Source organism: Nesoenas mayeri (genome assembly GCF_963082525.1).
Source record: "Nesoenas mayeri genome assembly, chromosome: 8".
Classification (NCBI taxonomy): Eukaryota; Metazoa; Chordata; class Aves; order Columbiformes; family Columbidae; genus Nesoenas; species Nesoenas mayeri.
In genome coordinates, this window is record NC_137554.1 from 26,118,953 (window position 1) to 26,143,356 (window position 24,404).

The 24,404-nt window shown below is 48.1% G+C and overlaps 1 protein-coding gene across 6 annotated transcripts; it reads right to left on the minus strand.

Moving 5' to 3' along the window:
* Positions 1-1,031: 1,031 nt before the first annotated feature.
* GNG12 (G protein subunit gamma 12) lies at positions 1,032-23,238 on the minus strand. Of its 6 annotated transcripts, none has more exons than XR_013922443.1 (6): positions 23,178-23,238; positions 16,323-16,380; positions 15,675-15,774; positions 4,237-4,344; positions 3,050-3,238; positions 1,032-2,942 (listed from the first exon to the last, which is right to left on the minus strand). XR_013922443.1 is itself a non-coding variant. In XM_080348914.1 (6 exons), the coding sequence occupies exons 5-6, from the start codon at positions 4,330-4,332 to the stop codon at positions 3,113-3,115; spliced, it is 222 nt and encodes a 73-aa protein (XP_080205040.1). In that variant the 5' UTR covers positions 4,333-4,344; positions 15,675-15,774; positions 16,323-16,380; positions 17,997-18,081; positions 22,993-23,094; the 3' UTR covers positions 1,032-3,112. The 6 variants fall into 6 exon arrangements, 4 of the variants coding, with proteins under 4 accessions (XP_080205040.1, XP_080205039.1, XP_080205041.1 ...); XR_013922444.1 differs by having other exon boundaries at positions 3,045-3,238; XM_080348914.1 differs by lacking the exon at positions 23,178-23,238 and adding exons at positions 17,997-18,081; positions 22,993-23,094 and having other exon boundaries at positions 1,032-3,238.
* Between the last annotated feature and the right edge of the window lie 1,166 nt (positions 23,239-24,404).

Sequence of the window (24,404 nt, forward strand, 5' to 3'; positions counted from 1 at the left end):
CCCCACCAAGGAGGTCAGGTCAGGCGCCAACATGGTCACTGCATAAAATGGGAGTTCTCTGAACATCATATTTTTAGTTTCATCACTATCAGCATTTCAAAAGCAAACTGCTGACCCACTGGCTGGTGCCTCCATTCACATGTATTTAAAACCCTCTTACTGCTGCATGTGATTTGAGCAGCACATACCTCAGAGACTGAGGAAAAAAATTAAGCATATCTGACCATAAACCCATGCAATACAACTTGGGGAATCTTCAACCTTCCCTTACTGTCGGACACCAGATGCTCCATTGCTCTAAGTGTGTAACAGAGGGTGGGTGGACCAATTCAAGTTAATTGGAGATATTTGCTATTTCACCAAGCTCAAGCTCAACACACTGAGCTAAACAGACAAGGGATGTGTCAGGATTATCTGGGAATGAAGAATGTGGAAAGACCAAGAGGAAGACCAAGAGGATCTCCACCCCAACAGAACTAAGGCTTTACCAAGGGTCTTAAAAATCTAAACTTTTTTTTTTTTTTTTAATAGGGAACAAATCTTGCAAAATCTTTTTTTCCTCCCTTTTAGCCCCATGGGTTTGACATGAACGGGCCCTACCTGAGATGAGATTTAAACATGTTTGAGGGTCTCAGTAGGAGCACTCTGGCCATCTCACCTGGAGGCTGCAGAAGACCTGTCCTGCTGCCACCCAACGCTATGGGGACAGCCAGGTTCTTTTGGGGACACTTGGCAGATTAGGAGGGGTCAGGGGTACCGGTCACACCCACACGAGGACACCCCCATCCTAACCCCATCACCACCCTTCCCGTGGAGGAAACACCCAGTGAGTCCAACCTTGGCAGCTCACCAGCCCCAGGAGCCCAAGGGAAATGACCAGTGATAAGCTGGGAGTGTAGAAAAAGCAGAAATATTTTAGCAAGGGGTTGTTTTAGCATGAGTCAGGTCTCCAAGCCACCAACCAGCCCTTCTCCTTTTAATGCAACACAGAATTAAAGAGCCAAATTAGAAAATACAGAGGAAAACCACAATTAACAAGCTGGCTGCTTAATTTATGGGAGAAAACAAAAAGAATAAATACCCATTCTGGAGATGTATTGGCTTCACTTGACACAGAAGAGAAGGCACCGCCGTGCCGCCTCTGTGGGTTCCCCCAGCAGCGGGGGAGGCAGATGGTCTCATTTCTCCTTTTTTCGTTCTACCACAGCATAGTCTCTATTTCCCCCAAATTTTACAATTCCTGTTCTTTCAGGAGAGTATTTATAGCAAAAGAGCAAAGCGTAAACGGAATCACTTGAGTTTTGCTTGCCCATATATATTGTATTTAAAAAAGAGAGTTTGCTGAGAATCTCTATATTAAACACTGTCAGAAGCAGGTACCAACTATGACCCACAGCTGGATCACCAGCCAGGACCTGCTGCGGCCTTTATTTAAGGGCAAAAAAGAAAGAAAAGAATTAAAGACACAAACAACATCTCTGCAGCTACCCAGGTGATCTTTTTCTTTTTCTGGGGGGGCTCGAAAAAAATAGAAATGCAGATTATCCTGGGGACAACAGGCTGATGGGAGAACAACATTCAGGCAACAGCACAAGGTGATGTACACTCTGGGCACAGCTGGAATCCTCCCAAGCACTTACAGCCTTGCATACCCAAACAAGGTTAATTACAAGTTTTAACAAGATGAGTTATAAAATTATAGGCACAAACATACGAAAAGAAAAAAAAGTGGGAATCTACATTATTTTTTTCAATTCTCACTAGAAAAATATTCTAATTATAAAAATAGTTTGTATATAAGCACAGAATAAGCAGTATATTTTTCTATCCGTCTTGCACGTCGAGTTTTGAACTCTTTGTTAAAAAGGCTTGTTAAATATATAATTTCTCAGTATATAGCAATAGTGTGTATATAATTTAATATAGAAATGACAAATATGCAACGTAAGACAGTAAATTACAAGTGGTTAATAAATTCTGTAAATACCATGACAGAAATGCACAGTTATGGCAAATTGCGTCCTCAACCTCTGAACCACCAGCTACAGAGAAAGACATTTGTACCCAGCTGAACTCAGCATTATTTTCAATCTCTTCAAAGTTTTCTGTTAATACGCAATGTGTGTATAAATATACTATTAAAGTTTATATATATACATGCACACAGAGAAAGACTTTTTTTATTATGTGTATATATAAAATCAGTTACTTGACGGAAAGGCCCTCTAATTATATCTGCATAACCCACATCTGGATACAATTTGGCATTTTACCCCCTTTAAAAATGAATTTTTAAAAAAGAGCCAGATTCTGGCTCCCTGCACAGAATATACCCGGGACTTTGGGTGACAGAGCCATGCCTGCAGCTCAGCACACAGTCTGCAGCCCTGCATTCTTTTGACTGGTTTTGTTGGGTTTTTTATATATATACTAACACAGATTTTTAATTAGAGAAGGTAATTAAGAGAAGCGGGATCAAAGCTGAAAAATTCTGCTTTTCCAACTCCTCTTAAAAAGCAGGAAAATAAATCCGCGGATTTCTAATTCTTGAGACTTCAGGTTTTACGCTTAAAAACCCCTGTGAGAGAGGCCAGCAGAAGGCAGGCTGCAGGCACGGCTCCCAGCCATTGCTACAGTCATTATTTCAAGGCAGCTTTTGCTCAATAATGCACTTCTGAACGTGTCTGTGCACAAACACACACACGGATGCTACTGACACAGGTACATCCCCCCCTCCCCGTATATATGATTAAAAAAAAATGTAAACCCAGTGATGTTTCATCAGGTTTCTACACCTTTGCCTCCGCTCTGTCAGCGAAGCTCAGGCAACTTTGGTCTTATTTGTGTAACATAAAAAGTGAAACTGGGGCCCAGCGCTGCGGAGGATGAGACCCCATTCCCTTGGAGAAGAAAGAAGTGAATTCAGTTTGAAACCTCGCTTCCTAATAAAGATAGGGAAGAGAAGGAATGCTTTAGAAAGCCTAAGAAATCATTTATACACTTGGTAGAAGAACAGCTGCTCTTATGCAGTTAGTAGCTGGTACCTTACAGGGTATTTGCTGCATGCCCGCCAGCACTGGCTCTGCCTGCGGGGCTGCGAGGAGCTGCTCCCCTATAGCAAAATGCAGGTTTTCTTGTCCTTGAAAGGGTTCTCGGAAGCGGGGATTCCCATTAGCAACGGATCCTTCTTGGCGTGTTCTTCACAGTAAAGCATCAGGTCTGCTGATGCTTTTGACACCTGCAGAAGACAGGGAGAAAAAAAAACAAACCAAAACCATAAAATGGTATTTCCCCATAGCCGGTGACACATTGAAATGCGCCGAGAGCTGCCAATGGGTAAAAAGTCCCTGCGTGGGATGGGAGAGGCGCCCGGAGAGCAACACACTCTCTGGGGCCCCATCTCCCGCTCCGGCTGCATCTGCCGCGGGAGGAAAGGACGGACCCTGTGGGGTTAGTTTGTGACACCGGGAAAAAGCACCGCACGGCTTCTGCAGAAGACTAAAAATAAACAGGAGGAGGTTCAAAATAATACGGTAGGTTGGTAAGGAGGAACTTCTGGCCTGCAACGTTGCGGACGGTCTACAGAGGTGTCCTTGGGTGACCGGCCGCTTGGGGACAGCTGCGCAGGGTCGTCACTCGCACGGGAACCTGGTTGGTTGTCCTGTGGCCTTGTAACGGGGCTGGGCAATGCAAGGAGCACGGCAAATCCCCAGGCAATATTCCTAGTGTGGCCAACATCTACCCCTGACAGCTGGAGAAAAAGTTTGGTTTCTTTTCTGCCTTAAGTTAAAGGAATCCAGGTTCTACTATCTTCTGTTTTTTTAAAAATGTCCCTACACATTCGCCTTCTTTGCAGATGTAGCATCCAGCCAGCTGAAGGATGGAACAAACCAACCAACCAACAAACCCTAAATCACACAATATGCACGAAACTGGAAATGCATAACCTGCCTTCTGTTTTACGCATTTGATTTGCACTTCATATTTGGCTTTTGTTCTCCTAAGAGCCCACAAAGCACTGAGCTACCCAAGGATACCGCTGGGAAGCGGCCACAAAAATTACATTTATTCAGATTTGTTAGGCTGAAATTTCAATGTCACATTTTGAGATGGGGAAAATACTGAACTGTGAGCACACACATGCACACACGCACTCTCCCTTATTGTATCACCCCACAGCTGGAAAGGGGAAAAAAATAGGAAAAAGAGGAGCGGTGAAGAAGGACGTGCTCTCACCTTTATTCTTTCTACTGAGGCTTCTATTCTCAACTGCTGGACAGTCCTTCGGGCCTGGACTATGTTGTTGGTCGTGCTAGCTGTTTTGCCAGACATGGTCAGTGAGCTCTGTTTTGAAAGACAGCACATTAGTTTTCCAGAAGGCAGCACAGCACATTAAACTGCTTTTACACAGACACGCAACCGCGACATGCCACAAAAAAGTGCTTTTTAAAATATTCCTCTGCACAATGAGATAAACAGCTCAGCAAACTATGCTCTGCAACCAAAGCGCCCTTCAGAAAATATGCACTGAGGTCTTGTGCATCTTACTGCTTCGCTCTTGGCCGATTTGGAGGTCTTAACTTCACGGTGGTCCCACAAAACCTCTGCTTCTTCACCTGCAGGAGCTCATGCAGCACACACTCAAGCCCACCTGGCTCATGGGACCCCACGAGCTGTCCCTGCGCAGCATTACATAGAAACCCCCAAAAATATCCTTACAGGCATTGCAGCAGCAAAGAACTTACAGCTAAATTATTCAGGTACCCAGGAGCTCAAAGAGCAGCTGGTTGAGGACAGTGCTGCCCCGTGAAGCTGTCCCTTCTGTGCCAACCCTCGCACACAATCTGTGTACAAACCCTGCCGGTCGCTTCCCACGGATCCACCAGAATAATTGGCTCTGTGGTGCTGCACTTAAATCATTTATTGCATTACAGAGACTCGAGTACAGCGTAGCTGCTTGTGACCTTTCCAAGTGCTGCTGACAGCGTTTCCTTGTGGGCTTCGGGTTTCTCACAGCTCCAGGAGCAGCGCTGGGTTTGCAGCCGCTGCTCGTGCCTGCCCGGCCAGCTGGGAACAGCAGCGTTTCGCACAGTTCTCATTTCAGCGATCGACCGGCCACAAGTACCGCAAGTTCCGTGCTAACTGGTACTTCATGCTTTCTGCTGCTCCTCTAACATCCCTGCGGGGGGACAAACATGATCCAGGGAATGAGGACAGGCTGCGAGAGTTGGGGTGTTCAGTCTGGAGCCTGAAGCTCCAGGGAGACCTTATTGTGGCCTTTCCAGACTTAAAAGGGGCGCATGAGAAAGATGGGGATAGGACAAGGGGTGATGGTTTTAAACTAAAGGAGGGAGATTTGGGCAGGACATGAGGAAGAAATTGTTGCCCCTGAGGGTGGTGAGAGCCTGTCCCAGGTTGGCCAGAGAGGTGGTGGATGAACCATCCCTGGAGACATCCCAGGCCAGGCTGGACGGGGCTCTGAGCAACGTGAGCTGGTGAAGATGTCCCTGCTCATGGCAGGGGTGGCACTGGGGGAGCTGGGAAGGGCTCTTCAACACAAACCATCCTGTGATTCCTCTCAGTGGCTTTGGGCAGAGCAATGCTCAGCAGTAGGTAACGCCTCCTGCTCAAGCATAATTAAGACAGACATTAATAACTGACATTAGGTATCATTAAAAACTTATTTCCTGGAACAAATATTAAAAATACACTCAGAACTCTCTCTGATCTGCATGAATCCGGCCACACAGCAGCTCCCTGCCCTACTTTCCCAGGAACTGTTTGCATCCAAGAGCTGACGACAAGCATGAAACCCAGAACTAGTTTAAACGCTGCACATACTCCAAATGACCGATTTCAGGGCAAATCACAGAAGGTCTTTTACAATTTCAGAAGCTTTACGCGTGTGCCAGTTTAGAGCTGGCAGCTCCAGCAAGCAGCCCTGCAGCAGGTGAGGCCCCGGCCACGCCAGGGACACGCCGCATCCGGAGCATTTACCTCCCGCTCCTCTAGATATTCCCCCCAGGGTTTCTGTCTGCAGTCACCATGGGTGAAGCTGCAGCAAAGTGAGGGAAATTTGAGAAGAGGTTGGTGACACCAAGGCCAGTGACACGGGGTTGGCAGCACACGCTGCTGACTGACTCACCTCAGCTGCACACAACAGCCCGTAAACCACGGTGGTGGCTTCACCTGCACAACAGCCGGTCAGCACCGGAACCCGAGGTTGTGACAGTCACCCACTGCCCCGGCTCCCCACGGGCCCCTCACCACCCCTACATTTCCACAAAGTTCCCATTGTGCTCCAGACTGGTCACCTATAGATTGAGCTGCATATGATTTGCTGCTTAACACACACAAAAGGTAATTAATGCAAAATTTTCAAAAGCCATCAGGACTTTTCCTCTGCAAATGGCTCCATCTTAACCGAGGACTCGTGCACTCATCCTGCTGTGGCACCAACCCCCGCTGCTCCATGGAGCCGCAGCAGGATTCAGAGTACCACAAAGGGAACGAGCCAGGACGGCACAAAAGCGGCTCATCCTCCAGCCGTCATTTCATCCTCGCACAAGACGCAGGAGGTGACAAATCCAAACCGTGACTCAGCAGGGGGCAGCTGTGACCATGCGGTGCTGGGAGCGAGCCCATGGACCCCTCTCCCAGTACAGCACTGGTGCGGCTGGAGCGGAGCTGCTGTCTCCCAGTGCCGTTGGCTCCTCACTCGGCACGGCTGCGGGTATGGAGGTTTGGGAGCTTTGGCCGTGAGGAGGAGACCTAAGACACACGGGGGTCTGAAATAGTCTCTATATCAACATCACACCACAAACGCTGTTACTAATCCAGATCCGCCCTCTAACAGTGGAGTTATTGCTGATCTCAGAGCTGCAACATCCCACGGCAAGTACACAGCGTATGTGTCCTGAATTACTAATATTTGTAGCGCTCAAGTATTAAAATGCATCTTGACGGCACATTTAGTGATTCAATCTGTAAATGACTCAAGAGAAGAAGGAATGCTGACTGGCACAGCGCAAACACATTTGTCTGGAAACAGTCACAAACCCGTTCACAAAGGCTTAAGTCTGATGTTTTGCTTTATTGCTGGGAAAGGGCAAGTTACTCAGTGCATGCTCCCTGCTGTAAGCGATGATGGGAGGTGTACGTTGAACACGTGTCGTATTATTTGTAAAACACCAAGTGGAAGCTCTCCAGGGTGCGAGGCAAAGGCCGTGGTGCATTCATTGCTCGGACAAGGGCTCTTCCAGTTGATGCCAGTAACGTCCAACTCAACGAGCCAAGGCAGGAACACACCGTGTGCTTCACCACAGACACAGAATTCTATACAATCAGGAGAATCACCTCCCACACAGAGGAGCGGGCCATGTTTTCACTGAAGACGGCAGGGTCAGGACCACATCCAGGGATTGGTGCCACTGTGGGTGCTGCCCAAAGGGATGTGACCAAGCTGGAGCTCCCGAGACTCCCACCGACAGCACCCAAACCCAGACACAACCGGAGTCTTCTGTTACTCAACTTTTGGGGCATCTAACCTGATAATTTGGTGGATTTAATTATTGCAAAGCTAGAATTGCTAGAAAGGAAGTTTAAAAGGACACAGATTTTGCAGCTTTTGTTCAATGCCTCCTGCCTTGGCTGGCACGGGACGGCAGCTCTGCTGCCACAATCCCTTCCGACACCCAAAAGCAGCACCCGGGCCCCATTCTGCTCAAAGCTGCTAATACATTCCAGTCCAAGTTTTGAGACTCCTTCCCACTGAAAGCAATTGGTTGCAATGGGAAATGACCAGACCGAAGGTTTTGCTGAATGTGGGCTTCCTCGCCTAATCCTGGTGCTTGCTTAGGTTGCAGAGTCCAACTGGGACTTCTGCTCAACGTGTAAATCATAAAATCATAGAACAGTTTTGGTTGGAAAAGACCTTTAAGATCATTGAGTCCAGCTGTTAACCCACCCCTGGCACTGACCCATGTCACTGAGAACCTCATCTCCGTCTGTCCAACCCCTCCAGGGATGGTGACTCCACCACTGCCCTGGGCAGCCTGTTCCAATGACCGACAGCCCTTTGGGGAAGAAATTGTTCCCAACATTCAACCTAAATCTGCTGTATCCCCCCAGAACCCATCATGGAAGATGTACAAATACCAACCAGCAGCTTGGCTACACGGAACTGAAATGGCAGAAGAGGAATTTAAAAGGAATTTCTCATGTTTACATAATCTAACTAAGAAAATATAATAGATATAAGACTACTGGCTACCTTGGGAAATTTACTTTGCAAAGAATACACTGAGAAATCAGAAGACCCCACCTTTTGGGGGTTTCGGTTTTGATCAGAATAAAACCACAGGAGCTGTTTCACATGGACGTGAAAGCACAAGATCCACCACAAACCAAACCCAAACTGCCAGTCCAGACCCCGCAGTTTTTATTCACTATACTGAAAAACTATAGTGTGAGAAAAACCAACGCAAAGCGAATTATTTTTATAAAGTAATGCATGAAGTGAGACCGTTCAAAATTGCTGATCCCTCTAATTTTAATTGTTGTACAATTTTTTTTTTTTTTTTAAGATAGAAGGTTAAAAACCAATTACTGCAAAATGCAAAGATAAACCATTCTCCTCTCATTTCGCTGGGGCAAGCCCAGGCTGACTTTGCTCAGCCTTCCCTTCCCTGCCCCAAGCCACAGCCCCAAAACCCCTTTTAGTGCAACTGGTGAGGTTTGAGTTTCTCTGGAGTTCCTTCCCATCCTACACCACTGACCTCGTTAGGAAAGTTTCAGTGCTTATTTTCCCAGCTGGTTAGCTTTGTTAATAAATTAATGTTTTAAAAAAAAAACCAAAACAACACACCAACCCCAAAACCATAACATTTGAAAATTAAATTGCTGCGTTTCCTCGTCTTCAAACAAACATAAGCAGCGTTACTTTAATAGTCCTCCTAAGATTACAAAATCTCTTCTAGGGAGAGATTTACAAACAACTAGGTCATCACCCAATAATATTGTTTTCCCTCCCAGTTCCTGGCAACCTACTCTATGAACTGAGCTGCTGTGCCCATCTCGAGCCGCAGGACTTCTCGTAGGGTCCATTTGATTGCAGATAATGGCAACCAACTGCATAAAACTCGGCAGATTTATATCAGTGGTGTACACAGAACTTGGGGTTTCGTGCCCTCGGAGCCTGGGGCACAGTTTTCTGGGACAGGGATGTCTCCAGGGATGTTTCCCAGGAGAATTAAGGCACTCTGGAAAGAAAAGACAACTTGGCTGGGGAGAGCACTGCCCCAATTTCTAGGAAACAAGCCAGAAGCAAAGACACCCCGAGAGCCCATCTCACCCCATCACTTTTCTCAGCGGGAACTGTCACACCCCCCAGCACTCTCAGCCACAATTATTCTATTAAAACGGAGCAAACCCAAAGTTCCCACACGTTTTTCAGTTGACCACTTCAGACAAACCATGGCTGGTGTGATCTGGGGCTGTCCCAAGCAGGAGTTGAGCCAGGGGTCCCCTGTTCCCAAACACACAGCAATGACAACCTCGGTCCCCAGAAGTGACAACGCCGAAAAAGGGCGCATCAGACCCAAAGCTGACAGTGACAGAGATTCCCTGGCCCCAGAGCAGCTGCAACTCTCTGACTCACAACCTAAAAAGAGACAAAATAATCAGTCCCACCAACAGCCTTTGCCGGCCACCATGCCCAAGGCAAAGCCTTTCTGCAGAACACGCTCTGAAAACATCGACAGCTCAGTTTGAAAGCAGATGGGGGACGTGTTTTTCCCAGCTGTGCTGGCTGCTCTAATAACACCAGGAAGCTTTCGTGCCCCTGGTTCACATCGGGTAGCAAGGGGTTCATACGTTTTCCTGCCATCCCCAGCTCCCCTCCAGCCGCACGGCCACAGCTCAGCACGGCAGCGCTTGTGCAGCTGGTGTCACCTTGTCTTTATCACAGGAGGGTTTGTGTTGAAGGGACCTTCCCAGCTCCCCCAGTGTCACCCCTGCCATGAGCAGGGACATCTTCACCAGCTCAGGTTGCCCAGAGCCCCGTCCAGCCTGGCCTGGGATGTCTCCAGGGATGGTTCATCCACCACCTCTCTGGCCAACCTGGGACAGGCTCTCACCACCCTCAGGGGCAACAATTTCTTCCTCATGTCTATTTATTTTACTTCTTTTCAGTCCTGAGCACATCATGCAGCTTTGATTTGCCCCTTCTTAACACAGGAACAGAAAGAAGGGGTGAGATGGTCACCTGGAAGAGCAGTTTCCATTACAGCAGCCATCAATACCACCAGCACCAGAGAGAAGACCCATGTCCAGCCCACAAAACTCTCCAGCACATACTACCAGACACTTGTGGTCACCTTTTGTCCTTTTTCACTCTTCATCCCTATCCCTGCTCTGTTTGGAGGTTATCAGAAGTGAAAAGAATCCCTACGGGGAAGGTGGGAACGACAGAGGAGGGAGGAAATCTGCCAGCCCTCCCCGGTACCGCAGCCTCACCAAGGCCCACGCTGCACCAATCTCTGTATTAACGGCAAAGACAACAAACGAATGGAGCAAACACGCCAGCGGGAAGGCTCAGCTCATCCTCTGGGGAAAATACCTTTTTCCATGGAAAATTAAGGGCTTCAGTTCGTTTAACAGAGGAGGATGCTCACCAGCTTCCCTTTGCCAGGGAAAGGTCCAAGTGCACTGTGCATATACCTGCATTTTTTTTCCTTTCTTATAAATAACAACAGAAACAGTTACAAACAGGTGGAGCTGCTCCTATTACCTAGAAAAACCCTATTTTTCAAGGCCTTGCCCTACTTCTTTCCAGAGGCTTTAGGTAAAGAGGTTACAACGCAGCAGCCTGGGCAGGTAGGCAGCTGGACATCAAACCGGAGCTCCAACCGGGATAATTAAACACCAATTTATCTTTTTTACTCTTTAAATCCAGGACTTAGGAACCACCTGTTGAGTGAAATGTAATTAAATCATCACTGCTGAAGTACACGCAGCAGCTCGGCCTCGCAAGCAGTTCCTGTTCTCTCTGGTTATGTAAAGTCAACTTATACTGCAGCTCCCAACCCCAGCCAGCAGCCGAATAAAGGTTCAAAAAGCTATCTGGTTACTATTTCTTTTGAAGCAAACCAGCTTTCAAGTTGAGTAACTAAAAACTGTCGGGTGATAGAGCGGATTGAACAAAACACAAAATGACAACGCTAAAATCTATGGAGTCTAAAAGCGCAGAAGATGTTCATGGCTTTAATAACCGCGGGTTTCCAGGGTGCCAGCCCGCAGCGGGGGGTCGGCACGAATCTAAAGTTACAGATAATTTGCAAATGTGAATTTCTAAGGCATCTCCTTTTTCCAAGCCATAGAAGCTGTGCTGAGGGTGATATGGGCTCCTGTAGGGGAAGATGCCCTCTGAGCAGGGGCACAGGGAGACCACGGCACAGCAGGCTCCAAATTCCGCAGCTTTTTGGGAAATGGTGCGCAAAGGAGCACAGAAGCAGCCCCAAAAACAGAGAGCAACACCGGCCTTGCCAGTGACCCCCTGTATCCCTGGCAGAGGGGATCCCTCCTTGCCAAGGTGACGGGTGATGCTAGGGCAGCATTTCTGCCCCAAAAAAACATAACATGGAACCACAGGAGCTCATCTGTATGGTTTTGGTGATTCCGCAAGCGCTGCAGGTTTACAAATGAAACTGCACCAGTCCTGCAACCTCCCCAGTTTTACTGAAACAAATCTAAGCTGCATCCGTTTTGCATCTCATCACCAAAACTAAAAACTCTGCCCGTCAAACTACACCAGCAGCTCTGTGCTGCTTCACGGCGCTGTCTGCAAAAAACACGTTGTGGTGACCAACCTTCTAACACCATCCTCCCTGCTGCCTTTCACCTGTTGCCTTCAGCCAGGACCCTGCAAACGATTCAGGAATAACGCAGCATCCAAACCCAGATCCAGCTGTCTCCTCTCACCTACCGACACGCTCCAGAGCCAGCAGGCATAAAGAGCCAAGAGCCAACTCCTACCTCTGAAGTCAGCAGTTTTGCTTCTGAAAATACACAGAACAGATTTGTTTGGTATGAAGGCGGCGTTTTTATGTGTGCTTTTCTGTGCTCACGAGTTTTGCTTTATGAAGATCCTTGCTCCCATGAAGCTGGGACAGCACAGTGAGCTGACACCTCCTCAGCGGGGTGACCCCGCCATCGGCAGTGCTTTGCAGCCCTCCTGCTCCTGTGCAAGGACCCTGTCCTGCTCCAGACTCATTTAAGGTGGAAAACACCTTTAAAACCATCAAGTCCAACCATAAACCTGATGCTAAGTTAAGGTCAGTCCTCATGGGGAGCAAGCAGGAGCCACAATGGCCCCAGAGGGGATGATTTAAGGAGGGGGTGACACCAGAGCCCCTCTCCAGCACCTGGCATGATCGTGGGTGAGTGCACCAGGGTGTGGGGTGTTTCGGTGCCGTTTTCCGTGGATTCTTGGGTGCTGCGAGTGCTTCTGCACGTGCCGCTTTCCCAGGCGCTGCCGTGGGAGCCCGAGGCCGGTGGCTGGTCAGGACTTGAACACTGGTTGTTGGTTTTCCTACAGGGCAGACAGGGCTGCTCGGGAGCAGGTTTGTTATGACTTGCAGAACCTAAAAACTCTCCAAGTTCCGAGCCAAGAGGCCTGACGCCGGCATTAAAGGCCATAACTGGGTGCAAAAATAAACAACTTCATTCTGAGCGTGCAGCATCGCATAACCAGGTATGCCAGCGTACAGAAACATGGTTGCACGCAAGCGTCAGAAAGTCTCCGTCGTCGTGATATTTCACGGCCTTGGTTTTTTAATGTTGAGGTCCCTGAAGGGAAGAATCTGCTGGAGGAATCTCAAAGTGCCTGGCACTACCTTCAGCCAAACCGCTCGTGTCTTTGTGCTGGAGCAGATCTGGAGGGGAACAGCGTTTGCTGTGAGTATCTGGAGTCCCTGCGAGCACTGACATGTCCCCCCAGATCCAGCACGTCCCGGCATGCAACGGCACTTCTCCACAAGCACCCCGCAACAGGGATGCCAGCTGGAAGACCACACTTTTATAATTTTATCATTTATAATTTATATAAGTTTATATAAACTTTATATATTTTTATAATTTTATAATTGGGAAGTCAGGATGTGTCTCGAGCGTGGAAAAAGGGTGGAGGAGGGTGTAGAAAGCGCAGGGTGAGCAGCCCCGATCCGTCACACCTGCCGGACACAGCCTGGCCCAGGCCCATTCCCGCCTGCTTATCTCCACAGCACCTCTCCGGGAATGCTCCTTATCACATCCACGCCTTCAAAGTACACACCACAAAAGCTACCCACGCTGATCTTCCAGAAACAGGGACCCGCTGTCCTAGATGCAACCCTAATTAGCGAGTGCTGGGACGAGGAGGGCACGTTCGGCACTCCCGCTCCAACCGGTTGCTCTGCTCGGAGAAGGAAACGGTCCCTCCAGCAAAACAGCCCCTTCCCAGCTCACCCGCCTCCGGCGCCTGCGCGATCCCGGCTTGGCAAAGCTGCACTTCGCTCGGGTTATGCGGCCAACCCAGTTTTTCCAGCGGCGGGGGCAGCCCCGGGGGAAGCCCAGGGCTGAGCTGCTGTGCCCGGCACGGGGCCGTGCTGACACCCAGTGGAAACCACGGCGAGACGCCGGCACAGGGAAACGCCGCGGCTGGAATCTCATCCTTCTGCTCTACTGCTGAACAGAACGGAAAATAAAACACGTAAGCAGGAAGACATCGGAGTCCTGCCCTCAGCATGAACACAGAATTAAGTAGTAAAATGAAATAGAGATTAGAGATGCTACAGACTAGGGATACTAAACAAGGAAGAAATTTTTTACACTGAGGGCAGTGAGAGCCTGTCCAGTTCCCAGAGAGGTGGTGGATGAACCATCCCTGGAGACATCCCAGGCCACGCTGGACGGGGCTCTGAGCAACCTGAGCTGGGGAAGATGTCCCTGCTCATGGCAGGGGTGGCACTGGGGGAGCTGGGAAGGGCCCTTCAACACAAACTATCCTGTGATTCTACTCTTTCTGCCCATTTTTCTCTGTGATGCTTATGCTACACCCGACAAAAGGAGAGACGGGGTTGTGCGACACATCGGAGCTCAGCAGGAGGACTCAGACACACTCAAACTCTTTGCAGTACCGAACGCAGCACGCGCCATGCAAACCTCCCAGGGAAAACCACCATGATTCGGGAAAAGTGGGGGCACTGCTCACAGCCCCCCCTCTCTCGCCTCCCTCCGTGCAGCCCCAACCAAGCCCTGGGCAGTTTGCAGCTCCTGCTTTTGCAGCTCCCACAAATCAAACCATCAGCACAGCAATGACAGGGATGGCTAGCAGGTTCCTGGCAAGAGAGACTCTATTTTTAAACAGATATCAGGCAAGATTTACAATCACAGCACAAATATTTTATACACACTAGAGAAAGTTTGGGTTCAGTAAAAGAAAACAAGATCCTCCCCAAACAAAACCAACTCCTTTGCATATTCAAGGATCACACTATTGCCGTGCACACAGAAAAGCTGAATCTGGCAGCTGCAATGCTCGCACCTCCTGGTTTTGGGGAAAGACTTGGGTGCTTTGGGCTGCACACCCTGCACAGCACCACAGCTGAAGAGATCTGGGAAACCAAGGCACCCCACAACACCCAGCTTGTGTTCTGATGGGCACAGAAGCTGCTGTTTTGCATAAAGTTGCTTGTTTTTTTATACAGTCTGCACAAGCGCAGATCTTACATGCAACACGAGCTTGAAGCAAACACAGAGACGGGGTTTTACATGTCGGAGGTATAAAAGCGAGATTGCAAAACCACTTTTGCAGCAGGAAAGACAGAGTACAACAAACTCTGCCTCCATTTGTATCTCCTGGAGAAAGTGCCGTAACCAGGGCCGGGCTATGGGAAGTCTGGGCATGCAGGTACATCTGCTCGTCAGTGCACATGGAGAATAAAAGGTCCTTAAAACACCAATTTGTGATGTTTGCTTCTGCAGAGAATTTACACTTGAAAATATTTAGAGATTTTAAAGTCGAAATCTTATTTTAAATTACAAACAACGCTGCCAGTGTCTTAATTAGTCTAAAATACATAAAAATCCAAAACTGTGAAATGAAAGAAAACAGACAACTCCCAAAATCTTCAATTGGATTTAGCATTCTAAGTATTTAATTAAGGATGTGTTCCTGCATAACCTCCATTCCACAAGTTATCCCAGCACCACCCTGCTGATCAAAACTGGGCTACATTTGATTTTCAGTCAGGCTCCATACCTGCGCCTCTGTCAAACCCCATTTACTTATCCAGAAACAAGTAGTGGAAAAACCTGCTTTTATTTTCCTTCGTGTTTTTTCTGACTTAACTTTCTATATCTTTAGTACAAATGAAAGCCATGAAAGCTGACTTATAGATCAAGGTTACTTTGAAAAACATCTCAGCAGTATTATTTTAAAGATATGGGCCTGAGGTCATTAGTAAAGACAACTTGTGCTCCCTAACGAGGCGCGGTGCAGTTTCCCTGCACAAGGTACCTGTTTCTCCTCACAGACAGCACCCAGTTAACTCACACCAGAAAAGACAGACAAACCGCAAAGTGACCTTTGCAAAGAGATTTTAGATTTTAGCTGTATTGAAATCAGTTCATCTTACAGCACGTAAAGCAGGAGCGGTCCGTGGTTAAAGCACCAGACTGGGAGTCACGAGATCCAGCGTGGCCTCAGGTTACGTGACCTTCAGCGAATTCTTTCGTCTGGAAGAGAGATAAAGCAGAGGACGCTGGTGGGAGATGCTCTGTGCACCTGAGCTCAGAGCAACCAACAGGGCGCAAAGTATTTCACAAGCTTCTCGGTTTCATTAATTTATCAAAGTACTTATTTTAATGAAGGGGCAAATACAGGGAGAGGAATTTGCACTCTGATATGGTCAAACAACACATGCGTAACACAGCAAATACAGAGATCCATTAAGACTTCCACGCTGCTCTTTGCTAACTGGTGTAGTAAAGGAGGAAGAGCCTAATTTCTGTGGGAGAAGAAGCCCATTCAAAACAGCATTTCTGCCCCCCAATATTCAACGGGAAGGTGGTAAAACGGGACGTGAATGAGTGTCCACAACCGCTGCTGCTAATGCCTTTGAGGGCTGCCTGCCCAGGGCTCCTTGGGGCCTCCTCTGCAAAGCTGCCCACTAGTTTGTATTTGTTCTGCTCCAGAATAAAATTAAATCCCCAGGGTTTGGGATTTGTCACGTTGCTTCACATTTTGCATGAAAGAAAGGAAGAAGTGTGTACTGGAAACTCACCTACATAGGCAGCCTTGCTACCTGTCCAGCTCGCTTTGATTTTATCTGTGTAATGATCCTGAAACAGAGCAAAATAAAAACTGTAAGTACTTCACAGTGCAAGAAAGCCAAAGCTAAGAGGGGTGAGCACTTGTGGTTTACTTCCAGATACAAAGACTACAGTATTTTAAGATAGGTTTGAGGTAGATTTTTCAGTGAAACCATTCTTAGGGCCAGTTTCCCCATTTCCCTTCCCAAGGGCACGGCCAGGGAGGCCAGTTCCCTCTGCTCACCTCCCAAACCTGCACTAAGTCAACAAGTTTTGTTTTCACAGCCTTTTTGCACCGGCTCCTGCAAGGCAGATCCCACCCAGACCAACAGCAGAGAGACTGAGAGGCGGCTCTTAGAAAAGCTACCGGCTTTAGAACAAGTTCAACTACTTCGAGTAAAGCCCCGAGCAGGTTTACATTGAGTGCCAGCACAGACAGTGCTGAGTGCATGTATTACTCGCTCCCTGTAGCCTCCTCTGAGATGTGAGCCTTTTGTGACATATATAGCTATACAGATATATTCTAGCAGCTGTGCTTCAACAGAGGCCTCTACACATGCAGAAAAAAAATCTGGGAATTTGATCAGTCCTAAAAAGAGCAATTTCTTGCGTCAGATGCTGTTCACTGTTGCAAGACTGGCACACTATATTTAACACCCTTCTTAAATTTTCATTGTATTAATTGCTGATTTTATACAGCAATGACAATACAGTGAGGGCAGCAATTTCCTAGGAGTTTTGGTCACAAATGACAGCGGAATTGGGCACCTGGTATGTACAGCTCTGCACCGCTAAGAACAGAAACCGGCGCCTGAAGAACACCAGGGTTTATTTGTTTTAAAAACACCCATCTATAACACAAACACAAACCGAGCTGGCCACCCTGATGCTATGGGTAAAAGAGGTGGTGATAAAAACCACAAGGTGACATGCCTCTTTATTTACAAATAAAGCTGTTTTTCTTTTTATCCACATTGCTTTGTTGCTGCATGGAGCCCAGGGGCACACACATTCCGTGCAAATACACGCCAAGTTCTAAAACCAGACTTTAATAATCTAACATTGACTGTGAATTGCTATGTTACCCTTTTCTGTAATTCATAATGCAGGTTTAGATACCTTTGTACCCCTACGGAGTCAAATATGGCGCAAAACACAGATTATATGCACTGGGCATTTATTAAATTGGCAAAGCAGCTAGGGCAGAGATAACTCATTAACCAGGGCGCAGCGGGATCCAGAATTGCCATTGACACTTTTTGGACGAAAACCAAACGTCATCTGCCAACGAAGCCCTGGCACCGCTCTGCAACCGGCCAAGTAACGCAATTAGCTACCAGATTTACAGGCCCTGGAGAGCCAGTTCCCGGCAAACTAACCCCAAAGTGATGCACAAGGGCACAGAGGTGCTGCCTGCCCTGCGCCGGCATCGCTTTAGAAATCACACACCACTTGCCGTGTTGGAAACGGCATCAAAATGTTAACAGCTGCCATTAAAAATCCTGGTACGGAGTGGGAAAATAAATCACATTTTAAAAAAGCAACTGCTGCGCTGCAGCCAGGACTTGTGCCGGTGCCAAGCTTGTACTTTTCACATACAGCAAAGAAATAAACATAAACACAATGTGTAACCTTCCTTTACATACGTGTGACGGCTGCGCAAAACACGAGTTTTAACGGAAAACCTCCTGCTTCGCTTATCTGTGCAAGTTCTCGCCCCAGTCACACACCCTGAAAATTATTAAGGAAAAGTAAGGGAAATTTTAATCTATTGACTTCTGCTTCCAGATGGAGATCAAAACACAAAGTAATCTTTAAATGCATCTAAAAAATAAATATGGTTCATAGGGGCCGCTTTCCACCCTAGGGCCATAAAGACTCTGTATTCCTGCCTAATCAAAGCTCCTATCAGATTAGTCATAAAACCCCACAAACTCAACATTTCCAGCACAGTTTGAGGCCAGTCTAACAAACCCCCCTCCAAAGCCCTCCCTACACCGAGCTGCAGAGCTGGAGTGAGAACACTTGGAGGTTGGGGCATCCTCGGGATGAGGGATAAACCAGGGGAGAGGGACACGAGGGAATATTGCAGCAGCCCCAGGATGAGCAGCCAGCGCAAGCATCCCCGCACAAACCCCTGCCAAGTTTTATACAGTAACATAAACCAGATTTGGCTGGAAAAAGGATGGTCCGTCTCCCAAGGCTGTCAGTGACGCTTTCTGCTTATCCCAGCTCCAAGCTGAGACCCAAAACTCCAACTTTTCTTTTTTTTTGGCTTGAATCTAAAAACACAGCTGAAAGTGTATTTTGGGATCTGCTCAATCTTATTCACAGCAATGACAAACAAACCGGAGCATTTCACTTATAACAGCACCAACTTTTACATTTTTAGGGCAGCGACCCCCAGGGTTTAACACACAGTCTAGACGGCTGCAAAACTGAGCAACAGGAGAACGGAATTTTTTCATTCCACGCCTTACAAGAGTGAGATGATGCAGGAAAACAAGAGTTTGGCTGAGAGATTAGGGCTTTTCATTCACAAAAATAACAAGCTCTTTCAATTTAATCTCTAATTTCTGAGACTTTTTGTTGCATTGGATTAACTTCTTCCTCTGCAGCACAGACTGACCCTTTTCCCCGTGAATGAAGTTGGAGATTCAGATTCAGAACCAAAAGCTTCTGCCGAACCACAAATTCACATTTCATGTTGGTTTATGTTCCCCTCAGGTATCTCCTACCAGAGCAGACAACTTCTTGCCAGCTGTGCTGCTGCTGGTTAATAAGGACAACTGAGGAGTGGGATCAACAAGAGAGAGAGATCATCAGCAAAAGATTTTGAAAACACGTGGAAAGCTGCACCGTACTACACAGGATCCTTCACAGCAACCTTGGTTTATTAACGCAAACTATAATGAACTGCCCCGGGACAGAATTTCTTGCACTTGGTTGTGATACGGCAGCACACGCAAAAAAACCAAACCAGCTTAAATGCCTCTGGTGTCTGCTTGATTTTATTTTTTAAAACAGAAAGGAAATTTTCTTCCGGAAACACTCCAGCTACTCATCGAGATGATTAACGACATGCCAAAGAACCTTTTTTTCTTTTATTAACTGCAGAAGTGTACACAGATACATCACGTACCTCAGAACTGCAGACTGCACCAAAATTTAAGGCCAAAGACCTAACAAGAGAAGACAGAAATCTAAACATATCCAATTAGGGACAGACAGCTCAGGAAAAGCCTTTCTAGAGACAGACTTCCTACGTGACAAGTTTAAACTAAAGCTTAAGTTGATAAGCAATTAGCATGCCCGTTCCTGATGAACAAGCCCTCTCCTCTGCAGGGCCACCTTGGACGGAAACTGGGAGTTGTGGGTTTTTTTCTCTCCTCAGCTTAAATCGCCGTAAAACTTTCTCTTTTCCCCATGGTTAATCCTACACCACCCACTCCTGTGCACACTGAGTGTTGGCTTTTGAATTGCCCAGCTCTTGCCCCGGCAAGGGCAAGAAGTTATTCTGAATATCAGCATCTAGCTGGGGTGGCTTTCGCACAGAGATTAACCATCCCTGCACAAAAATAATCACCATTTAGAAAGCAAGGCGATGAAAAATCTCCCCATGAGCTCCAACTGCTTCTGCACAAGGGTACGAATAGCAAAGGGGTGATTCAAGAAAGCATGGCCAGGGAACTGGGCTGTCCCCCTCCCTACCGGGACAACAATCTGCTTTACTACCCCTAAGTGCGGCGGAGGATCCTTACCTGCACATACATCCAACCCCAAAACGTGCCAAGCAGTAACTTGTGCCTGTGTGGCAGGTTTGTAAATACAGGGGAGAACGGACCGGACGAAAAATGGTGTAAAGAAATGGAAAAGCAAGTCTGGTTCCTGCTTCCAGTTGAGCTGCTTAAGCAGTCGTTTGCTGCTGCAAAACAAATAATCCTTACAACACACTGTTGTTTTTTTTTTTCCTCTGGAACTCCATCACATGCCAAGACGCTGATACGGATACAGGAAGCTGAATATAAACACGTTGCCTGCTTGAGTGACTATTGAAAGGAACACAACTAAAAACACCCAGTGCAGGTGTCCCTGTGCATCTCACAGGAGCACATGGGAACACCAGCTCCCCCCACACTGTGTGTCTGCCCAGGGGATGGACAGGCGTACCCCCACCTCCCCAGGGGACAGACAGATGTACCCCCACCGCTACCCCTTCTGCCTACCCCAAAAAACCCCACGGAGAACCCTACCGTAACTTGGTCACCATAAGGACTTTTGTCATTACCTCTGCTCCTTCTCACTAATCCTTGCAAAATACAGAGTGAAAACTTATTACTCACAACATTAATATTGTCTCTTCTCCTTCCCTTCTGCGTTCCTCTACAGGTTATTGCCAAGACCAGGAAAGATGCGATTGCAGCAGAGACCACAGTGTTGAACGCAGGATGAACATTCAGGCACAGAAAAATGAGGTCTAGCTGGGTAATACTGCAAAATTCAGAAAATAGCTGCACGATCCCAGCAGTGATTAATGCAGAGCAAATCCCGAGGGTCGCCAAACATCTGCAGCTTCGATTTCCCAAGAAACGGCCACTCCACAACTACTTTCAAGATCTGGGGAACTTGCTTTCTGCTGCCATTAAAACTAACAAAAGTTTCACTACCGATTCCTGTCTCTGTATGACGAGGACATTTCTGTGCTGGAACACGAGACCTGTGAGCCCCACTACCCATTCCAATAGTTTTTGGAGGCACAGATGAATTTGTAGCGATACAGCCCTCCCAGAAATGCTGCTCCGTAGCTCGGCAAAGGCTGTGGTGCTTTCTCATGCCAACTATACGCTGCTTTAAAGTATTTTTTTTCCCCAAGAAGCCGTAATCTCTGTTCTGGCACAGAGGACAAAGCGAAAGGGCTGAGGGTGGGGATTTAAGAGGCCGTACCATGAAATTCTGCAGTAATTTGAATTTGCTTTTGCAATAGAGTCTAATCAAAGGATGATGCATCAGGGTCCGGGAAGCACTTTTCCACCCCAGCTGTCGCGTTTCGCAGCTTCCACAAGAGATCAACACTTCAGCAATTCCTGAAGGGATCGTGCAGCCATCGCCGTGCTACTGCCTGCATCCCGAGAACCTGGCTCAAAAATACCGAGTCTTTCGTGGAACAGAACCTAAGAAATTAAGAACTTTCAGTATTCGCTAAAAAGGAAGTTATTATATAGCCAAAGGGACATATATTTGAAACAGAAAGTATCTGAAAACGACAGCACAACTCAATATTTGCATTTAAGTGTAACGCCAGCGGTTCTGACCAGCACTGCCTGTGGTTTAGGAGCCCTCAGAAACTTCTCCAATTAGCACAAAAGCTTTGTTTTTAAATGAAGGTGACCCCATCAGCTGGGTGATTAGGAAAGCAAACCTGACCCCAGCACCAAGGCCCATCCACTGTTCTCCTCCGGGGTTTATTTGCTGCTTTAGCACCTGATTAAAGATATCCCAAACAACTGCAACATGCTCAAAAGGGGATGAAACGTGGGATTGAGAAGTCATTAACTGCGCACTAATCTCTCAATCTCATTTAGGGCTATCAAAGCAGCATGAAATGCTCCTGTCGTCCACTACTCGCTGTTCACTCACAGAATTTTGTTTCCAAACCAATTTACAACCAAGACAAATGCAAACAAGCAACTCGTCGCTGATACTATTAGCTTTATACCAATAGAAATGCCGGCCGATGACCTGACAAATTACTGTGAATTCTACTTGATATGCCATAGTAATCAAATTGTTTCCTGACCATCAGAACTAACGAGGCCCAGCTCCCTCTGGAGGTCCCGCCTCCCAACAGCACCAGCCTAAAAATACAATTTACACTCCACAGATTTTATTTTTGCCTCCCCCAAAAGCGAAGAATTTAAGCTTGGAATAGAATATTCCAATTTAGAAGTTGCCTAAGTAAACTCATTACTGCACCAGGGCGTGTAATCTTCTTGGTATCAACACGAAACCTCCTGGAATAATGACGCTTGCCGCTAATTAAACTCCTTCCCACACCAATCCCACAGCTCCTCGCACATGGGAAACTCGCACCAGCCCAGGAAAACGGGTGGGAGCAGTAAAATAAATAAAGTTTAAATGATTTATTTGCAGGCTGCCCCTCCGCAGCCTCATCCATTTGCGGGGGATAAACTGTCGTAGTTTATGGATATATGTATCGAGCCTTTGGAGGAACAGAGGCTAAGAAAGTAAGAACTTTTAGTGTTCATTTATAAGAAGTTATTATTGAGCCAAAGAGGCAGATATTTGAAACAAAAGAAGTATGTGAAACCCACAGCACAACTCAATATTTGCATTTCAATAAAACGCCTTAGAGAAGGGCTGGACAGGCAGAGGCAGGCGGGGGAAGGCCGGCTGCTGCTGTTCTGACCCTGTCGCCAACAGAAAGGCCTCATTTCTTTTCCTTTTTGTTTTTTTTATACACAATTTAGCAGATTTCGCCCCTTTCTGGCACCGCACGCAACTTGTTGAACCGCATCAAGGCGGCTCCATCCTGCGCGTTGCCTCTGGCCGGGACTGCAATAAACTACAATCAAACTACAATAAACCCCCCTACACACACACACACAAAGCCACAAAACCAACCGAAAAACGACGCGGGAACCGCGCCCGTCGGGCCCAGCACCGCCCGCGGCCCAACCTGGGGGGGGGCCCAGCCGATAACGGCGCCGGGCTGGCGCCTCCCGCTGTCGCTCCGAGGCCGTGCAGCCCCGCCTGGGCAGCAGAGCCCCCTGTACGGTGCCCCTCGCCCGCCCAGGCCCGGTACTCACCGCCCGCCGCTCCGTTCTCCGCCCGTCTCCACGGGCGACCGGAGCGGGCGGCTTTGGCCACGCCCCCCGCCCGCCCTGCCCCCGCCCACTCCCCCCGGGCCCCGCCCCGCAGGGGCGGGGCGGGGCCCGGGGGGAGTGGGCGGGGGCAGGGCGGGCGGATCTCCCTACTCCCACTATAGAAAAGACACTTTTTTCCCCCTTTTTTAAGGTCCAACCGTTAACCCAACCCGTGTCCCTGAGAACCTCATCTCCGCGTCTGTCCAACCCCTCCAGGGATGGTGACTCCACCACTGCCCTGGGCAGCCTGTTCCAATGCCCGACAGCCCTTTAGGGAAGAAATTGTTCCCTAGATCCAACCTCACGTCCCCTCCTTCCTCTCATCCTATCACAAGCATGAACACTTTTTAGATAGATACTAGTGATGTTTTAATTTCTTAACTTTAGTTTGTTATTCCTGAGCCCAAGCACACGCAGCCCAAGGGAGCAGAGCAGGAGAGACAAGATGCCCGTTACCAAACCCCATCTCCCACCAAGCCCCACAGAGATGTGCAGGGGGCTGATGTGCAAACTTAAAATCATGGAATCACAGGATGGTTTGAGTTGAAGGGACCTTCCCAGCTCCCCCAGTGACACCCCTGCCATGAGCAGGGACATCTTCACCAGCTCAGGTTGCTCAGAGCCCCGTCCAGCCTGGCTTTGAAAGTTCCAGCTCGATGGGAGGCTGCACAATCAAATCCGGTCTCTCCTGCTCCAAAAGCCAGGTTCAGCCCCGCCGACGCTCTTTCCAAAGAGATTGCGATAGGAGCAGCGTGTTCCCCAGGGACTGGGGCAGCCCCAGCCTGCAGGATGCCATAGCAGAGCATCCCCATGTCCTCACAGCTGGGGACCAGCCGGGTGTTCTGTGGGGTTTGCGGGGGAACGGGGGCAGCATCTGGGAGGAGCAGGTTTGGCATCTGCAGAGACTCGTCTGCTGCCCGAGCGGGCCCAACGTGCCTCTGCACGCAGGGCTGGGTGCTTTGATGCTGCAAAGTGCCCGGGAGCACGTTTGTCTTCAGTTGATTAACGCTTAAGTTCAGGTTGCTGCCCAAGAGCCTGCAGGAGCGCTCGTTAGACCAGATTAAGTTGGGTCTGAGTCTTGTTTTTATACCAGCCTCCTTGCTGTCGAACCTCAGGAGGACATGGGAACATTTGGAGTACGATGGTTCAATGGCATCACACTGGAGTGCA